This window comes from Protopterus annectens, chromosome 14.part0, assembly GCF_019279795.1.
Source record: "Protopterus annectens isolate FY-2018-M chromosome 14.part0, PAN1.0, whole genome shotgun sequence".
NCBI classification, from domain to species: domain Eukaryota; kingdom Metazoa; phylum Chordata; order Ceratodontiformes; family Protopteridae; genus Protopterus; species Protopterus annectens.
Window position 1 is genome coordinate 405,580,198 of NC_056748.1, and position 17,414 is coordinate 405,597,611.

The 17,414-nt window shown below is 41.4% G+C and overlaps 1 protein-coding gene across 1 annotated transcript in view; it reads right to left on the reverse strand.

Moving 5' to 3' along the window:
* DOCK1 (dedicator of cytokinesis 1) overlaps nt 1–17,414 on the reverse strand; it is a gene marked incomplete in the record, with an annotated part of 4,741,214 nt that overhangs the window by 1,457,704 nt on the left and 3,266,096 nt on the right. Inside the window, 1 exon segment of the mRNA XM_044056178.1 lies at nt 10,906–10,984. Coding sequence (XP_043912113.1) covers nt 10,906–10,984 — 79 coding nt within the window.

The window sequence follows — 17,414 nt, forward strand, 5'->3', positions numbered from 1 at the left end:
CTCAAACAGATGCCCTATACAGCTCGACTGAAGAAACTCCAGTTGTAATCGGTTGCACACTGTCTACTCAGAGGTGATCTCTGCCTGACCTACAAGGCCATGTCCAACCCAGAATTGATGGACGTGCTCCACCTAAAGAAAACCTTATCCCCTCGAGCCACACGCACTAGGGATCTAAACCTCACCACAACAATAAATAGGACGTGCTGGAGGGATAGATTCCTGTCCCAGACACTTCCCATGCTTTTGGAACAAGATCTCAATCTACATTAGGCAGAGCTCCTCGCTAACACTCTTCAAAAGAAGAAAAGGACTTTTTCACTGAAGAAAGCTGGTTAGCCGAAACCGGTCTGAATAACGTATTTATGTCTTAATTTATATATATTAGTGCTTGGTGTACTCTACGCTGGCCACTGGTGTTTTTACTGTGTATGGTTTTGGCCATGCATTCTCCGTACGTGCAGAGCGTCGGGTTTTTTACTCTTCAAAAGAAACCTTGATGAGTGGATGGGAAACGGAAAGTTTACCTCGGGGATCACTTCAGTGGCTCTGCTGGGTAGAAGCACAGGGAACTAATCTAAGGGGGCGGCGAAAGCCAACACATTCTGGCTAGGCTTATAAATGCCTTCAGGCAGATAGCCTAGTACCCACGTATGAACCTAAATAAGTTACAGAAACTTCTTAATTAGAACAATTACTTAATCAAAAGCTTATTCGTTAAAATCAAAAAACTACTAAATCTGAAAATAAGCTCTCCCAAAAATATACAACCTCATTTACTGCTAATAAAATACTGTGTGTATCACAATTGTGAGCTTGAATGTTTAAATTGTTGTTTATACTCACTATCTCGTTACACCTAGGGGAACACATGCATCTAGCTGTAGAAAGATTGTTACACCATCAGCTATCAATTTCATAAAACTGACTGAATCATTAAGAGAGTGAGCAATAGTGGAAAGTTTTGTTTCACATTAGCAGACTAATTGGCGGCAGTGGTACAGGGAAGTAATAGTAGTATCTTCCTGGGAAATGCTGTTTATGTGTGTGCGCGCATGACTTGTGTGTTTGTGTAAAATGCTTTATCTATATCTGCACTCAGAGCCATAACTGAATGTTCTAGTGCCCAAGGCCTTCCCACCTCTTTACTTGAAGAGCAAAGAAGAAAGGTCCTCCACATAACTCTAGCATTCCCGGTCAGATCCCCATCCTCTCAGCTATTCAATGGAAGAGCTACTGGTACTCTTCCTGTACTGATAAGGAGCACACCAGGTCCTAACACCCTCACTTTCTACTGTCATGTGAGAGAATAAATAAATAAAGACCTGCCGAATGCAACTCCTAACGCATTATGTACAGTGTGGTTGCCCCCTTTGAAACACTTAAGCTACAATTTTGTCAGCACTAGAAGACATTGGCTCAGACTTGGGAGATTTCATTCCTGGTGAGACACAGATTGTGATGCTGTTCTGCAGCTAGTACAGCTTATTGGAAGAGGCATGGGTTTTTTATAACCCAACAAATTAGTGTGCATCTGCTATAAGCTCTTAAAGCCACTCACCCACTTGATTACATAACTGAGTAGCAACAGTGCAGATTAGAGCTCCATAACTTCTGCAATTATTTTAAACAGCAACAATACACAAATTAATCCCAGCCACAATTCACTCCAAAATGGAAGGCACAAGTGAAATCAATTGGAATGAAAACACTAGACAACGTTGCAGTTTTGCTGTTATATGCCAACTCAGTATACCCCAATGATGCCTCCAGGCATTCTTATAGGATCTTCCTAGTGATGCCTTCAGATGTCTAACACTTCCTGCTGATAGTTACATGAATAACTGGAAAAAGAATGTAAGTTACAAGCTACTGAAGCATTTTGTCCCGTATTCATAATCGCTTGCACAAATGTAATTGGGGTATTCATAATGCTTATGTGTAAGCGTACCAAAAGCAAGATTCATATAGGTTATTTATGTTAATGCAAAATGCCCTGACAATAATAAATGATAGATGCAAATGAGAAATGTTGTAAACTGGTGTATGCTAATGAGGAGGTTTTGCATCAATGCAATTCATAGTCAGACATCCACATGCTATGTATATCCGTATTGAAAAGCAATGCCTCACCTTTAATATTGGAATTATAATCAGTGGACTTGTTCCCAACCATCTCGTCAGTTGTTTGTCCCAGTACATACAAGCACTTCTCTGACACACAAATGAACTACTTCCCACAGCAACCCCTTCATTAGCTTGGCTAAGCATGCACAAGCATTTAAATGACACAAAATAAATTTTTCTGCCAAGCGATCACTTCAGCAGTCTGATCATAACTGCACAAGCATTTCCCTAACACACAAATTATTTCCCCCAGCAACTCCTTCAGTAGTACATTCAGATATACACAAAAACTACCCTGAAATATTTCCCCAAGTGACCCCTTAAGTAATTTGTCCAGGTATGCATAGGTACCAAAATGAAATACTCATCCAAGACATCTCCTTCAACAGTATGTCCAGGTATGCACAAGAAGTGACATTTCAGTAAAATGTCCAGGTATGCACAGGCAGAAAAATGAAACATTAACCAAAGCAACCCCTTCAGCACAAGCACCAACTGATCTCCTCCCGCATATCCATATACTTCTGGAAAATTGCTGCTTACTGGCATATGTTCAGTGCTGTTTATATGCTTAGTATGCTAATTACTACATTACGGATTCATGTCTATGAACTGTACTCTGATGGAAACGTCTATGGGCCATTACTACTTGTCCCTCAGTTCTGCATTAAGCATGCTATGTTTTTATGATGGGGAGTGTGTGTGTTTTTGCAACTTCTGTGCATTTCTGTATATAAGTTAAATTGTCCAGAATTTGCATATCCGTGTAGGTTCGCTCTTTGCAAATCACCACTATGAAAATGTGAAACCCCAGACTATAAATACCAGACTTTATCTTAAAGCTTTTATGACGGGCATCACAACTACATAGATATTTTCCCTCCGAGTAGTGCAACTGAAATGATATCAAATACTGCTCAAATACTACATTTATATTTTCATAATCTTGATATTTTTCAACATTTCTCAAACAGCTGTTTATCGTCATATGACTACTTACTATGGGATGAACAAAATTCTGCTGACAGTATGAGTGTAGCTTGAGCACTGAGACATTTTAAGTTTACACAACAATACAAAAATTAATATTAACTGCCTTTATTGTAACTTATAAAATGTAGTTTATGACTTAGAATGTAATAAATGCTACCCTTATAAATATTAGTTTGAGCTGAAAGTTTGCCATTTGCACTTCTTTAGCACCACTTATAGTTCTGGAGCTGTGAATACTTGTTTAAAATATGAGGATATAACCTAATTTTGTTAAAATGTTGAGGATGCAGCCATTTTGTACAATACAAATTTCCAGGGTTTCAGTGAAGGGAATGAGTTACCATTTTCTTGCAGGAGTGTGCATAGAAAATATGACATTTTTGTGGTTTAGATAATCGCCAAAATGACAGCCAATACTGATCTCACGTGCTAGAAATACAAAGGTGCGATTTGTTTCTAAGAAGATGGTGGCATATTTTTGGGGCCTGCCATAAGATTCAATTTTTTCTGATCATATGTAGGAAGAGTACTTCAATGGATATGTGCAGATAACATACAGTGGCGGCAAGCTTGGTTTTGACAAAAAAAATTTCCATTCCTCAGGTCATTCTTAAGACAGATTTTATGATCTCCTTGTCTCTTCTGTTTTTGGCCAGAAACATTTTTGTGTTGTATGAAGGCTTAGTCTGTACAAAATACATGTAGAAACTGAGATGTAGGTGTGGTTGAAGAAAGAGGAGTAGTTTTACTACCTAGCAATTATGACATGTTTGGATTAACATTTTGTTTAGGCTTTGACAGTGCAGTGAAGTACAACTGTGGGGTGAATGCGTCTCATAGCTCAGTAAAGAGAGTGTAGATTTCATGGAGTGCTAATTATAAGCAGAGGGGATGGAGACTTCATTATACATGGGATTTTGTGAGCAGGGATACAAGATATGCATTTACTATACAAGAACCTTCAGTGATGACTTCTTTCAAGGAAAAACAGACTTTGGAGCGTGAGCAGTTGGGTAAGTAAACTTTATAAATTTATTTATTTATTTAACATTTGTTAACCAGGAAAGTCTGACTTGGAACAAAGCCAATTTTGAGCGGAGCCCTGGGGAGAAACCCCCCAGAAGCATGTCTTTGTAATGTGGGAAGAAACTGGAGCACCTGGAGGAAACCCATGCAAATGCAGTGAGGACATGCAGACTACACACAGAAGGCACTCCAGCCAAGAATCAAGCCGGAGAACCTCTTGCTGTGAGGAGACAATGCTACTGCTGCACAACTGCACCATCCACTTATCATAAGAGCAGATTTTCAAATGCTAACTGCTGCAGTAGCCTTAGATATATGGGTTATACCCTACTAAGCTTATAACAGCCGGCCAAATTTCAAAACTTTAGGTCACCTTCCATGCACTCTAACCATTAGGCAGTTCAACCATGAAAAGACAGGATTGAGTGCAAAGTCCTTCAGAGCTTTCATGTTAACTGAGAGAGGCAGAGTGAGCCCTGAGAGGATGTAGTAAGTGTAAAAATATATACATAAAAATACACACCCTGGCAAAACAATATATTTAAAAAACTAAGGGGGAGGTGGAGTGGCTACTGCAACAGTAATCATTCAAACATCTACTGTTATGGTAAGTTTACTTATACAATTGTGTTATGTTAATCATATTGATCACTGTTACAGTAGTTTTGTCTGTATGGGTAAATTACCCTAGCTTACTACATTTTGTAGGTGGAAGGGTCCAGGAGCCCCTGGATAATGGTCATAGTAAAGGCTGATCTAGACCTAGAGAAGCAATCAAGCTTGCACTGTTCTGCAAAAGCATGCACTGAGGACCAAGTTGCTGAATCTAGAATACTGCTAGAATCCAACCCTTTCCAAAAAGCCACACATGAAACTAAGGGCCTGGTAGAGTAAGCCTTGAACCTGTCTGAAATTGTTTTGTTGTAGTGAGAACAATAAAAGGTAATATGCTGAGCCAAGCATTTGGAAATAGTCTGTTTAGACACAGGTTACCTCTTCATCTTAACTTTCACAAAAAAATGAAGACTGAAGCAAAAGTCTGAAAGATTCTGTTCTGTCAAGATAGTACCAAAGTTGTCTACGGACATTTGAGGTATGGAGTATCATTTCCCTCATTTTTTTGGACTCAGAAAATAAAATAAAATGAGGTTTGGTTTAACGTAAACACGGATACCACTTTAGACATAAAAGAAGGATTAGTTCTCAAAGAAACTCTTGTCTCTGTGGAACCTGAGATGGGGTTAACTCCCCAAAAGAACATGCAACTCAGATACTCTTCTTGCAGAAACCAAAGCAATCAGTAAAAAAAGTTTTTTTAGTGTTAAGAACCTCAAGTCAGCTTGATGAGCTGGTTCAAATGGATCAAGTGTTAGCTTCTCTAACATACAAATAAAATCCCAATGAAGAGCCACCAATTTTCTTTGATATCTACTGTACAATATACTTTTCAAAAATATTTTCATATGAGAATGCATTGAAAGGGAGAGATCCGTGGGCAGATATGCTGAAATGGCTGACAGATGAACCTTGATGGAGGAGTAAGAAAGGCCATAGGATAATCACTCACACAAATACTGTAAAACCAGAGAAAAAATAGCCGTGAAGGGATGCTGATTATGTTCTTGGTACCAATTAGGAAATCTTTTCCATTTGCTAACATGATTTTCTAGTAGAAGGGTTTCTTGCCTCCCTTAATACCTGCTACATGGACTCAGCAAACAGATGCCTACAGTGAATGAAGACCTTATCATTCAGGCAATCATCTGAAGTTGATTGGGGTCAGGCAGCAGAAAAACCTCTGCTGTTCTGTGAATAGATCTATTCAAAGAGAAAGCTTGTGGGAATTGCTCCTGGCCATTTCCAAAAGAAGGGAGTACCACTGTTGCCCAGGCCAGAAGGGACTCAACACAATGATCTTGAAGGATTTCGTCTGAATCTTTATATGTACCTGGGATATCAATGGAAATGGTGGAAAAGCATACAGGAATATTCTTGTCCTAGGAAAGGAAAAGGCATCTATCTTCCAGGTATTCTTGCATGAAGTCCTGGCACAGGATTTTGCCAGTTTGCTGTTCAGAGAGGAGAAAAAGATGTCTGCTTGAGGAACTCCCCACATATGGATCAAATCTTGGAAGACCCCTTGATCTAGTTTCTTTTCGAGAGGGTCCAACTTTGTCCTACTCAGCTTATCTGCCACACAATTGTGCTCTGACAGGATGTAGGATGACTGTAGAAAGAGATAATGCTAAAAAGCTATATATGAAGCTAACAAGGCTAGTCTGCAAAGAGGGTAAGACCTGGTTCCCCCTTGCTTGTTGATGTACCATATGACCATGGCATTGTCTGTAACAACTTGATGAGGTACAGGGGACCAAAGGTGAAAAGATGATTCAGAGAGTTCAGTACCTTGATTAGAGCAAGCATCTCTTTTATATTTATGTGCTTACATCTATCCTTGATGTCACAAACACCTTGCACTTCTACCTCTCCTGAAACTGGTCCCCAAGCAAAGTCCTAAGCACCTGTGGTGACAGATCTGCTTGGGAGTGGGGGAATAGGGGAACCCTGGATTTACAGATTTGCTGTCTTGAAGTGATTTCTCTTCTAACCAATCCTAAAACTGTGACTTGAATCAATAATCTGTGTTGGTGCTAGGACCAGAGAGACTTCAAATATCATTGCATCTTCCTCATAGGGAGTCTTGTCAGGGGTATCATGAGAAGCACAGATGCCATGAGACTCTAAATCCTAAAACATTCCCTTGCAGAGACTGGCGTCTAAGTGGAAAACCTTAGAAATAAATCTAGATATAGATCTATTTCTCCCATGGAAGAAAATCTCTTCAAACTAAGGGGTCTACCAGACACCCCAGGAACACAATCCTGTAGGAATGAGACAAAAATGACTTCAGAATGTTCTCTTGGAATCCCAGTTTGTGTTAATGATGTCTCACCCAACAGAGAGACTCCTGACACTTTGAAAAGACTCTGCACAGCCAAGCAAGTTATCAAAATATGGAAACGTGGATATCCTGTAGCCTGCAATGAGCTATAACTACAGTGAGACGCTCACAAAGGGTCAGGCAGAGACCTGATAATGTGATGTAAACACACAAAACCATAAAAATCTCTAAAATCTGGATGAATGGGGATGTGATAAGTATCTTTTAAAACTAGTGTTACCAGAAATCTTAAATGAAGATGAAGCGATAACAGGTTGTGAAGTGACAGCATTTTGAATTGGGGTTCTATCACAAACTGGTTCAGGAAACAAAGAGCCAGAACTGCTCTTCAAGCATTTTCTTTCTCTGCCACCAAAACCATCCTTGAATAAAAACCTTTCCAAAACTGGGTGGGAGGATTTAACTATATCACTCCCTGAGACAACATATATTGAATGATGGGAGGAGAAGAGTAGTCTGGTAAGTTAGATGAGGAATTACTCCATGAAAAAAAGGAACTTTCTCCTACTGTCATCGGTAAGCTTGATGAATGATCTTCAGAATCCATTTGTCTGAAACTATCTGCTGATAAAGAGAAAAACTGTTTGCTTCTTAAAATTGGACAAGGAGGTACAGAATCTCTTGGAAATTTTGAAAAACAGGGCTGAAAAATATGAGAGATTCCCTGAATCAGTTTAACACTTCTCACCACATTTGTGATGACCTCTGCAGCAGAGGGACCAAAAACTAAATCTCTCTGCAAAGGAGAATTTAAAATCTCATTTTTCATATCATCTGGGAGGTTCTAATAATGCAATCAGGCGAATTTCCTCAAAACAGTACTAGTGGCCATACCCCTGAAAGATGCATCAACAGTGTCATACACACACTTTAAACAATAAGATGCGAGTGTGACTAGTGTAATGAGAGAAGCTAAACCATTTAAAGCAGATTTTTCCTCCCAAGAAGAAACTGCAGGCAAAACATTCCTCATGCTTTCACAATTATTCAGAATAAATGTTAGCATACGAGCTTGACAATTCAAAATTCTGAAAACCAAAGTTGCATAAGTATACATTTGCTATTCCATAATTATCAATAATTTTAACACCCTTACCAGAAGGTGTAGGACTGGAATTAACTAAGTGTTTGGCAGCAGTAGGATTAGAGCTATAACTGTTGGGTAAGGTTTTGAGTGAGTGTATAAAAACATAAAAGAATGAGAAACTTTAGATTATCTGCCTTTTTACAGGCAACAGGCTGAATTATCAGGGAAATCACAGACAGGTAAATGTCCTTCAGTGCTGACAGTAAAGGTTTAATGGGGGTTCTAGAAATTCCATTTGTAAGAGCACGTGTATTTCTGAGGTACTGGGAAATCTCAGTGTTCTCCCACTGAAAACACTAGCCCATTCTGGAAATAGTCTCAAAACAGAAATCCTCACAGGGAGAATCAGAGAACATGCTTACCTCTAAATCTGAATCAGAAATCTGAGGAGAAAAAACTGCATTTGTTTCTTAACCTGCATTTCCAGATTCAGAATACTGAATCTGTTCAGAAAAGGAGGCATCCCTTTTTTGTTACCAAAACACCTTATAAGAAGGATCAATAGCCTGGATTAGACCATGAGGCAGACCTAATAAAATACTTCTATCCAGGGAAATTTAAGCAGGATCAGATACATGTTTAGTTTTCTGTTACTTTTTGGCAGGAAAGGGGAATCAACAGGGTTGTTTTGGCACCAGTGCCTTCTCTAGTGATGCGCACAACATTCTGACTGAACAGGCAAGACTTCTCTGCGCCCTCTCCCAGGACTGACAAGAGTAGCTCTCACCTGACAAAAGAGGGAACCCCAACAGCCACAGAGGATGTGGCTAACCACTGGTTCATACTGGCTATAGGTGCTACATGAGTGGGATAGGGGGTAAAGGGTGAAAGGTCTGAGGAGCCAGTTTTGGCCACAGCAGTCACCCACCTGCAGCTGAGGCAAATTGCTAGCCTGCTATGGTGGATAAGACTGTTTGCTTAACTTTTCTTTCAGTAGCTGGAAAAAGGACTGACAGTGGGACCGGTAGTTTGTTCAAAGTAGAAGCTAAAAATTCTCTCCCTATTCCAGGAAAAAACAAGCAGTACAAGGCAGTAAAAAATTTAAAACTGTAAAAAAAATCACTTTCCCCAACAAAAGATCATTATGAAAAGAACTTTAATACAATTTGCCTGCCCTGAGCAATTTTTCATGTAGACCTTCCAGCTCAGTTTTAATTCATACCAGTAGACAAAGTATGCATGTACACCTAAAGCTATTCCCTTAAATATCAGCAAATCAGGCTTAGACGAAGAAAACTGCAACTACAAAATATTATAAGAATGCCATCAGTAAAGAAAAAGGAAAGTAAAATATTGTTTTATAATTTCATGGTCCCTTCATCTCCTCAATAACCTCTTACTGAAAAGTGTACATAAACTTATTACTATTTGACTTGCTGTATTATATTCACTTATACGTACTCTTGTTATTGTTCATCTGTTATTAGCTATCTGTACTATTGTGAAGCTTTTCTCCCCAAGCCTCCATTGAAAAAGGGCTTTTGCTCAGTTGGACACTCCTGGTCAACAAATGTCAAATAAATAAATAAAATGTATTGGCACCTGATGGAGTAGCCAAATATAAAATACCTGTGACTTTACTTCTGTTTAGGAAGTCATCTAAACCTTTTGCCCTGTGACAGAGGCAAGATATTCTATCCCTCTAAGGATATACTCATCTAACAACTTCACTTTGTAATCATATATTGTTGCAGTATATTTAACATTGGGAAGAATTTTTCTGTGCTGTGTTCCCATCATCTTATGATTTTCATTTTCTCTATACAAAAGCACACAAAAAACAATCCTTGTATAACGAGAAAAAATATATATATTTTTTAAAGACAGAGAACTGGTATGAAAACTATGCCTCAATTTATTAGAATGATGTAACTTTAAAATATCTTTTCAAATTCTAGGTTTCTGAACTGATGTCATCTACAGAAAGGCTATGCCATGTTGTTTGGTTTCAGAATTCTTACATGTACACACTGCACACAGGTACCAAGTCCTTTATTATAGTACACAAAGCCTACAAGCATTTACGGACATTTTGTGCTAGCACTCCTAGAAAATGGAGGTGCTGGTGAAGTTGTAAACAAGTCTTCTAATAATTTCAACAAACTAAAATCATAATACTGTTTTAAGAGGTGAACGCTGGTCTAATTTTACTCAACAAACTAGAGACCAGGCATGAGTCATAACTGTGTACAACACTGACTGTCAAGATGCAAATTAGTAAAGTGGGTCTCAAACATTTTAAGATCGCATTTTATACCTATTCTTTAACACCTTCAAATGGCAGGGCAATGCAATGATACATTTCTGTATCAGAGAAACAGGGCAGCATACACTTGTGCCTTATAACTAGGATGTATCATAAAGAAAGCACTGTAATTACCATATGCATAAGACAGCAAAAAACGTATTATGCTGGTATACTGTGAACTGATAAGTCACAGTGAGCCTTTAGGATTCAAAGGGTCAGGTTTAAGGTCCTAAAATGAGGCCACTCAAAATATGCCAATAGAGATAATGTGTACAGGCACTTTATTACAAAACAAAGTACACAGAATAATACAATTACAGTATTTTCAGTATATTCAAATATGTAAATATACACGTGATGTGAATACACAATTAGCATAAAATATCACCATTCACAATCTAATGGACTGCTATAATTACATGGCTGTAAACTCTAAAAGCATTTTCTATATTCTAAACATACCTGTAACTCAAAATTTGCTTGGTCGAGGAACCTTTTATTTAGCACATCAGCATACTGATTGATTGCTCGAAGAAAGACCCTGGAAGGTGAAAAAATACCATACAATTATATTTTGCTTACTTCTGCAATTTATACATTCAGTGAAAATGATCAAAAAGAGGAAACATTTGGTGATCCTAACACGACAGTTTATCTATATATCCTCAATACATAAGTTATTATTGAGCCAAAGGTCATGTGTTAGGGTCTCCAGAAATGTATTCTGAAGAATGAAATTGTAGTATTGGCATACTGCTGTGTAAAGCACCATACAGAGAGGACATAAGATTAACCTTCACAACTTTCCTTATGGGTAAATATTTCATCATCAGCAATGAAATCTGCATCACACTGAAATGTACAATAAAACATTTAAAGTAGCATTCGGAAAATAAGTGATGTGTCTATAACAGATGCCATATGAATGAAATGTTTTATTTACTGAATGCGTTTGTTGACTTCACAGTTACACATGCTCTTGAAAAAATGCATCAGAGTGGTAAATATAAAACGACTATCAGAGATGACAAACAATTCACCATCATGCTGCATAATGGAGTATAAAGCTTTGCAACTTTCCATCTCAGAATGAAACATTAGTAGCATTTTAAAAAAGGTTCCAGTTAGACTGAATTACAACTGTAGTATCTTGAGGAATACCCACCCTGCCACAGAAAGAATAGCAGCATAACTGCTTACATAACATCTGCGTACTCTGCCTCATGACATTTCACAAGTACATAATTATTACGACATTTACTTCTAATGTACATAATGAAGGTCAAACAACTCCATCGTTAAATAACAAAGGATCATGCATTACACTGGAGACACATCTTTTTATCAGTCAAAAATGGACTGCTTCTTTGATAGTGGTTTTAAAACTTGGATCATGTCAAAAAGCTACATTACTCAAATCTAGATGTGTAGTTATGGTAAACTAAAAATCGGACTACCAGAAAAATTAGTAAAAATTGTGCTAGGGAGTACATTTTAGATGCCTAAAAAGCATTGCTCTCTACACACACACACACACACACACACACACACACACACACACACACAGTTGCCATGTCTGGTATTAGAACTCCTACCTAACTAGTTTTTCACACTACAGCAGTACACGGTTATAGGACATGCCACGGAGATTACTGGGCTACACCTTTCCCAAAGGTGTATTTCAAAGTGGATGATCTCAGCAGGCTTGACATAGTAGGGCTATGGGGAGGGCAGTGGGTGTGCATGGGCCATAACCCATTCATCTAGAGGTTAACACCACATGCAGGGTTATATTCCACAGGTAAGTGCATACAGCTGCTAGATGACTTCTTCCTTGTACAGTCATGTTGCACAGCTAGCACTTGCACCACATAGTCTGTAATGCTAACGGATACCCGGTGATTAATGCCTACAATGAGTGACATTTACACCTCATGTGGTTGTAGTCATTTGGCTGTGTGCTGGGTGGGACAGGCCTCATAATGGATGGCTCCTTGTCACAGTCACTCTCTTTCACACATGTATGTATGTCTACTTTTGGCTTATTATAGTGTGCTGTCCTTGGATATATGTCTGTATTCCTATCCACTGTGTGTGCAAAGCATGAAGTGTGTGAGCATGCCCAGTATGACCTTTCAGTATGTCGTCTGACATTGCCTTCATTTCTTTAAGTGTGCGAACATGCTCAGTTTGCCCTTCTGTACTGAATGTGTGGATCGATTCCAGGTAGTTTGCACTCCAGTGCAGACCTTTGTGTTGTACACCTACAGGTAGCAAACTGTTTCTGCAGGGTATCTATTGATCATTTGGCAATATGGGGACAAACTGTGCAGGGGATAGTGTGTACTGTAGGTGATTGCATCTGTGCTGCTTCAGCTACATGGTACTGCTGTTAGCAGAGATATTCAGACATGTATACTGTTATACACTGTGATGTTTTCTGTCCTCATGTACTGTCAGGTGGACATTCTTGCTCACAGTGTTGTCTTGGGGGTCAAGGGTGACTGCAGCTGTGTCCGATATTGTGGGCAAACGCCTACATATTCATGGTAAGTTATGCCATTCTGGAGGGGGAGCTGCAGACCCTTGCTGCTGGGTCTGTGTACAGAGTTCAGCACCTTGGTACAGTGCTGGCAGAGGATCCCATACTTGTACATCCATCAACATGACAGTGTGGCCTTATCTTGCTGTGGCAATACCTCACAGCTGTACAGATTCGCACAGGTTACCCAGAGGCAGGGGTCATGGTTCAGGACATTACCCCTATTGTGGTGTACGGGCAGGTATGTAGCCACCCATTTATGTGTTTGCAGCCAGGGATAGTGTGCACACAGCTTTGTGTCGGACCTTGCACATTTCCATGCTGTCCATGCTCCAACTCCCCCTCTGTTATTCTATCCTCTTCCATACATTATTCACACATTCTCTGATACTTTCCGTAAGGTTATCACCCCATCACAGTTGTGTGTTGGTGTTGGTCCACAGTTCATGCAGTGGGACATGGTGGACATGTTACACTGGTTTGTCCACATGGCCTTGAACAAGGCTTATGTGAAGTGTATTATGTTGTTATTTCGGTGTCCATGACATAACATGCATTGGCAGTACGTGTGAGACACAGGCCTTTGGCAGAGGCCTGTGGGCCATTAGGTGTTGATGCTGGCCAGATGTACCAGGCCATTGCATTCTGTCAGTCCTACGGTCTCAGACTGCCATACAGTATATTCCACTGGGGGTGGCAGGGTAGGTGTGCTAGGTGCTCATGCCAATACCTTCTATCAGTCTTGATCAGATGGTGTGGATGCTGGCAGGGTCCTACCTACAGGTAGGGACACAGCTGAATGGGACACCTGCACTGCATGCTGCATTCTTTTGCTATTGCCATATACACGTGGGGTCATATTGTACCCATTCCCCACAGCAGGGATACGACCAGAGAGGTACCTATGGGTGGTGTGTGTGTGAGCTGGGTGTATGTGTGCTATGGACACTACTTGCATCTGCCACACAGATATGCATGGGACATTCCAGTTATGCTGGCATGTGCAGCTACATCAGCTGTTTCCCAATACATCAGCCCTACCTCCTTTGTGATCTGCAAGTGTTCGGGCAGACAACACCGGTATCCCCTACTACAGGACCAGATAATGTAATGCATACCTGTATGTACAATTCCAAGGGTGTCTCCATTTCACAGTGACACAATATATACTGTATGTCTGGGGTACTTTCCCCTGTGTACTACTTGTATATCTAGCCCAACAGCCATGCCATGTCAGTCTTTCAGATGGTGACACATATTACCACCATACATTTACAATGGCTTACTACTAGCATGTGTTATACTGGTGGGAATCGTCTTTGGCACTGCAGTTGTGAGGAATTGTCCCTGTCATCAGCAGTAGTGGGCAATGGCCACCAGGTCTTACCTCAACATGCATACACACTGACCACTCTCACACAATATGAAACACACACCAACCTAACACACAGATACCTGCATATTGTGCAAATGCTGCTACCTTGGCCACCTCTGAGCATCTGTGCTCCACTGGTATTATACCTACACATGCATGTTACTACATTTCTACATAGGGTTGTGGGGGGGGGCACACCTGACTATTACGTGTGTACATCGGATTGGTGGGGGGCACACCAGACCGTTACTACATTTCTAAATAGGTTTGGGGGGCACACCTGACTGTTACTACACTTCTAAGTAGGGTTGGGGGGAATCACACCTGACTGTTTCGACATTCCTACATAGGACTGGGGGAGGGGGGCACACCTGACTGTTACGACATTTCTATGCAGGATTGGGGGAGGGGCACACCTGTCTGTTTCTACATTTCTACACAGTGGTTGGGAGGGGGCACACCTGACTGTTACTACATTTATACACTGGATTGGGGGAAGGGGCACACCTGACTGTTTCTACATGTCTACATAGGAGTGTGGGGGCACACCTGACTGTTACTACATTTCTACATAGTATTGTGAGGGGACACACCTGACTGTTTCTACCTTTCTACACAGGATTCTGGGGCACACCTGACTGTTTCTACATGTCTACATAGGATGGAGGGGCACACCTGACACTTGTACACATTTGCTATGACTGTACTGGTATGTCAGGTACTCCATTTCATTCTGTATTCTAAACTATCATGCTGACTAGAGGCATATCAGTGTACTACATGTCTTAGCTTTGATTGACCTACATATCAGTTTCTGACTTCCTACCCTTTAGAACCAACATCCCACTGCCTGACTTGCTGTAGTCTGTCTGTGTAGGCCTGGGGGGGGGTACCCATAGGCATCATTCAGAGGCCATAGTGCAGCCTTTGTTTGCATTTGTCTACACCTGTCCAGCTGGCTGAGACTCCTGTTGGGTATTTGGACCTCCCTGACTGGCATGTGTGAGTCATATGGACAAGCATGTGGCCCAGCACATTTCCTGCAGTGGGTTTTGTCACCCTGTGTAGTACTGGCTACTATGCTGACACCAGTATTTGTTAAAGATCTCATGGTGCCACTATAGGTGTCTATCTGCTGGCATACCATTCAGCCACCTGATTCCCTTGCATGCTCACATCCATACCACAGATACAGGTAACGACATATTCTACTCCATTTGGCAATTGGTAGGTTGAGTGACTTACCTTGTGGGTGTGCCAGTACTGAGGATGGTGCTGGAGGGCTGCCCATGTCGGATGCACATAGTACACTCCCGATACATGGTTAAGCATAGGTAGTGTCATGTTTGGCATTCCTTTTACTGTACAGTGCCAGTCAGACGTTGTCATTCCCTAGGTACCTACTGTGTCAGTCTATGTGCTATGCGTTGTCTCTTTGCCAAGGCCAGGGCATACTGAGCATGCCTCCATCTGCCTACTGGGGCAGCCTCAGGTTGTTCCTCCTCTGAATCACTCTGTGCCTGTGCAGGCCTTGGCATTAATGAGGGGCTGTGTGGCCTGCCCTGTGCTGTTCCTGCTGCAGCTGTTTCTGCAGGATCGTACTGTGTAGCATGGTACATACGATGACAATTTGAGTACATGTAGCTGGTGAGTACTGCAAGGCTCCACCAGATGTGTCCAAGCACCGGACACGTGATTTGAGCATCCCAACCACATGCTCTATTATAAGTCTGGTCTGTGCATGTGCCTCATTATGACATTCTTGTTTGGGTGTGTGTGCATTTCTGATGGGTGTCATCAGCCACGGCTTCAGTGCGCAACCAGCATCCCCCACTAGGTGACCGTAAGGGATGTCCCCATTGGCAAATCTTTGGTACAGGTGCGTCAGATGCCAGATGTGGGAATCATGATAGCTTCCAGGGCAGCCAGCAGATTCATTACAATGCCCTGGGCATCGCACACGATCTGGCAAATGATGGAGAAGCCCTTGCAGTTGATGTAGACCCTACCCCGATCACCGGGTGGTGTTTTGATGCATATGTGTGTGCAGTCTATAACACCCACTACCTCAGGGTATTCTGCTATTTGGTGGAAGAGATGCATATTGCTGGCCAACACCTCACAGGTGTTGAGGAAATATACATGCTCACCGGCATGTGCTGACATGGCAACCAGGAACTGGTGGAATACTCTGGATGATGATGCCTGTGAGATCCCCATGATATCCCCAGTTGGGCTTTGGGAGTTACTTGTGGATAGTATTCCTAGGCCTACACATACCTTGGTATCCACTGGGATGGATTCCTCTCAGTTTGGTATGTCAGGCGTGGCCGGCACAGCTCAGCAATTTGCTGTAGAAGGTCCCTGTCCACCCTATAGCGCTCCACTATCTCCAGCTCATTTAACCCCTGGTAGGTTATCCTGGGTCTGTACACTTTTCTCCATTTCCTCACTGAGGGTTGGTCGACAGCATTCCCATCCTCTCCACCCTCAGCCTCTTCCACATGTTGTATGGTAGCTGCTGCAGCCCCTATCATTTTGTTCTTTTATTTGTTAAAAGTTCCCCGCTTGTATACACCAGTGGTGTAGAGTATGGAAAAAACAGAGGGAAAGGTGTTTGCATAGTTTATAGTAGTGTTCTGGGCTGAACGGGTCTGCCTGTGTAATTGGCTGATTCTGATACATTTCACCTGCCAGCTATGCTAGTTCTCCTAGATTACCTTCCTACTGCTGTTTTCCCCTTCCCATTGCCTTCCTGTTTAAGCCCAAGGGCGCAACATGCACACACAGTGCTCAAATGTGCACGGAGCTGCTATTTCCTGGTTTACTTTTTTTTTCCTTTAAAACCAATGCGCAGGGCGCACACTCACTTAGACAATGTAAAGAGTGTTAGGCAGCCTCAGACACACCCCCTTGCTTAGCTGTGCTAACCTAGGAGCAAACCCAAGCCACAGGGCTCCAATCCACTTACAGTATGCTTGACACTCCCCCATGATGTTAGCTAACTCCTAGGCTTGCACCAAGCTATTCCTGCTCTTACACTGTTGGGAGCTG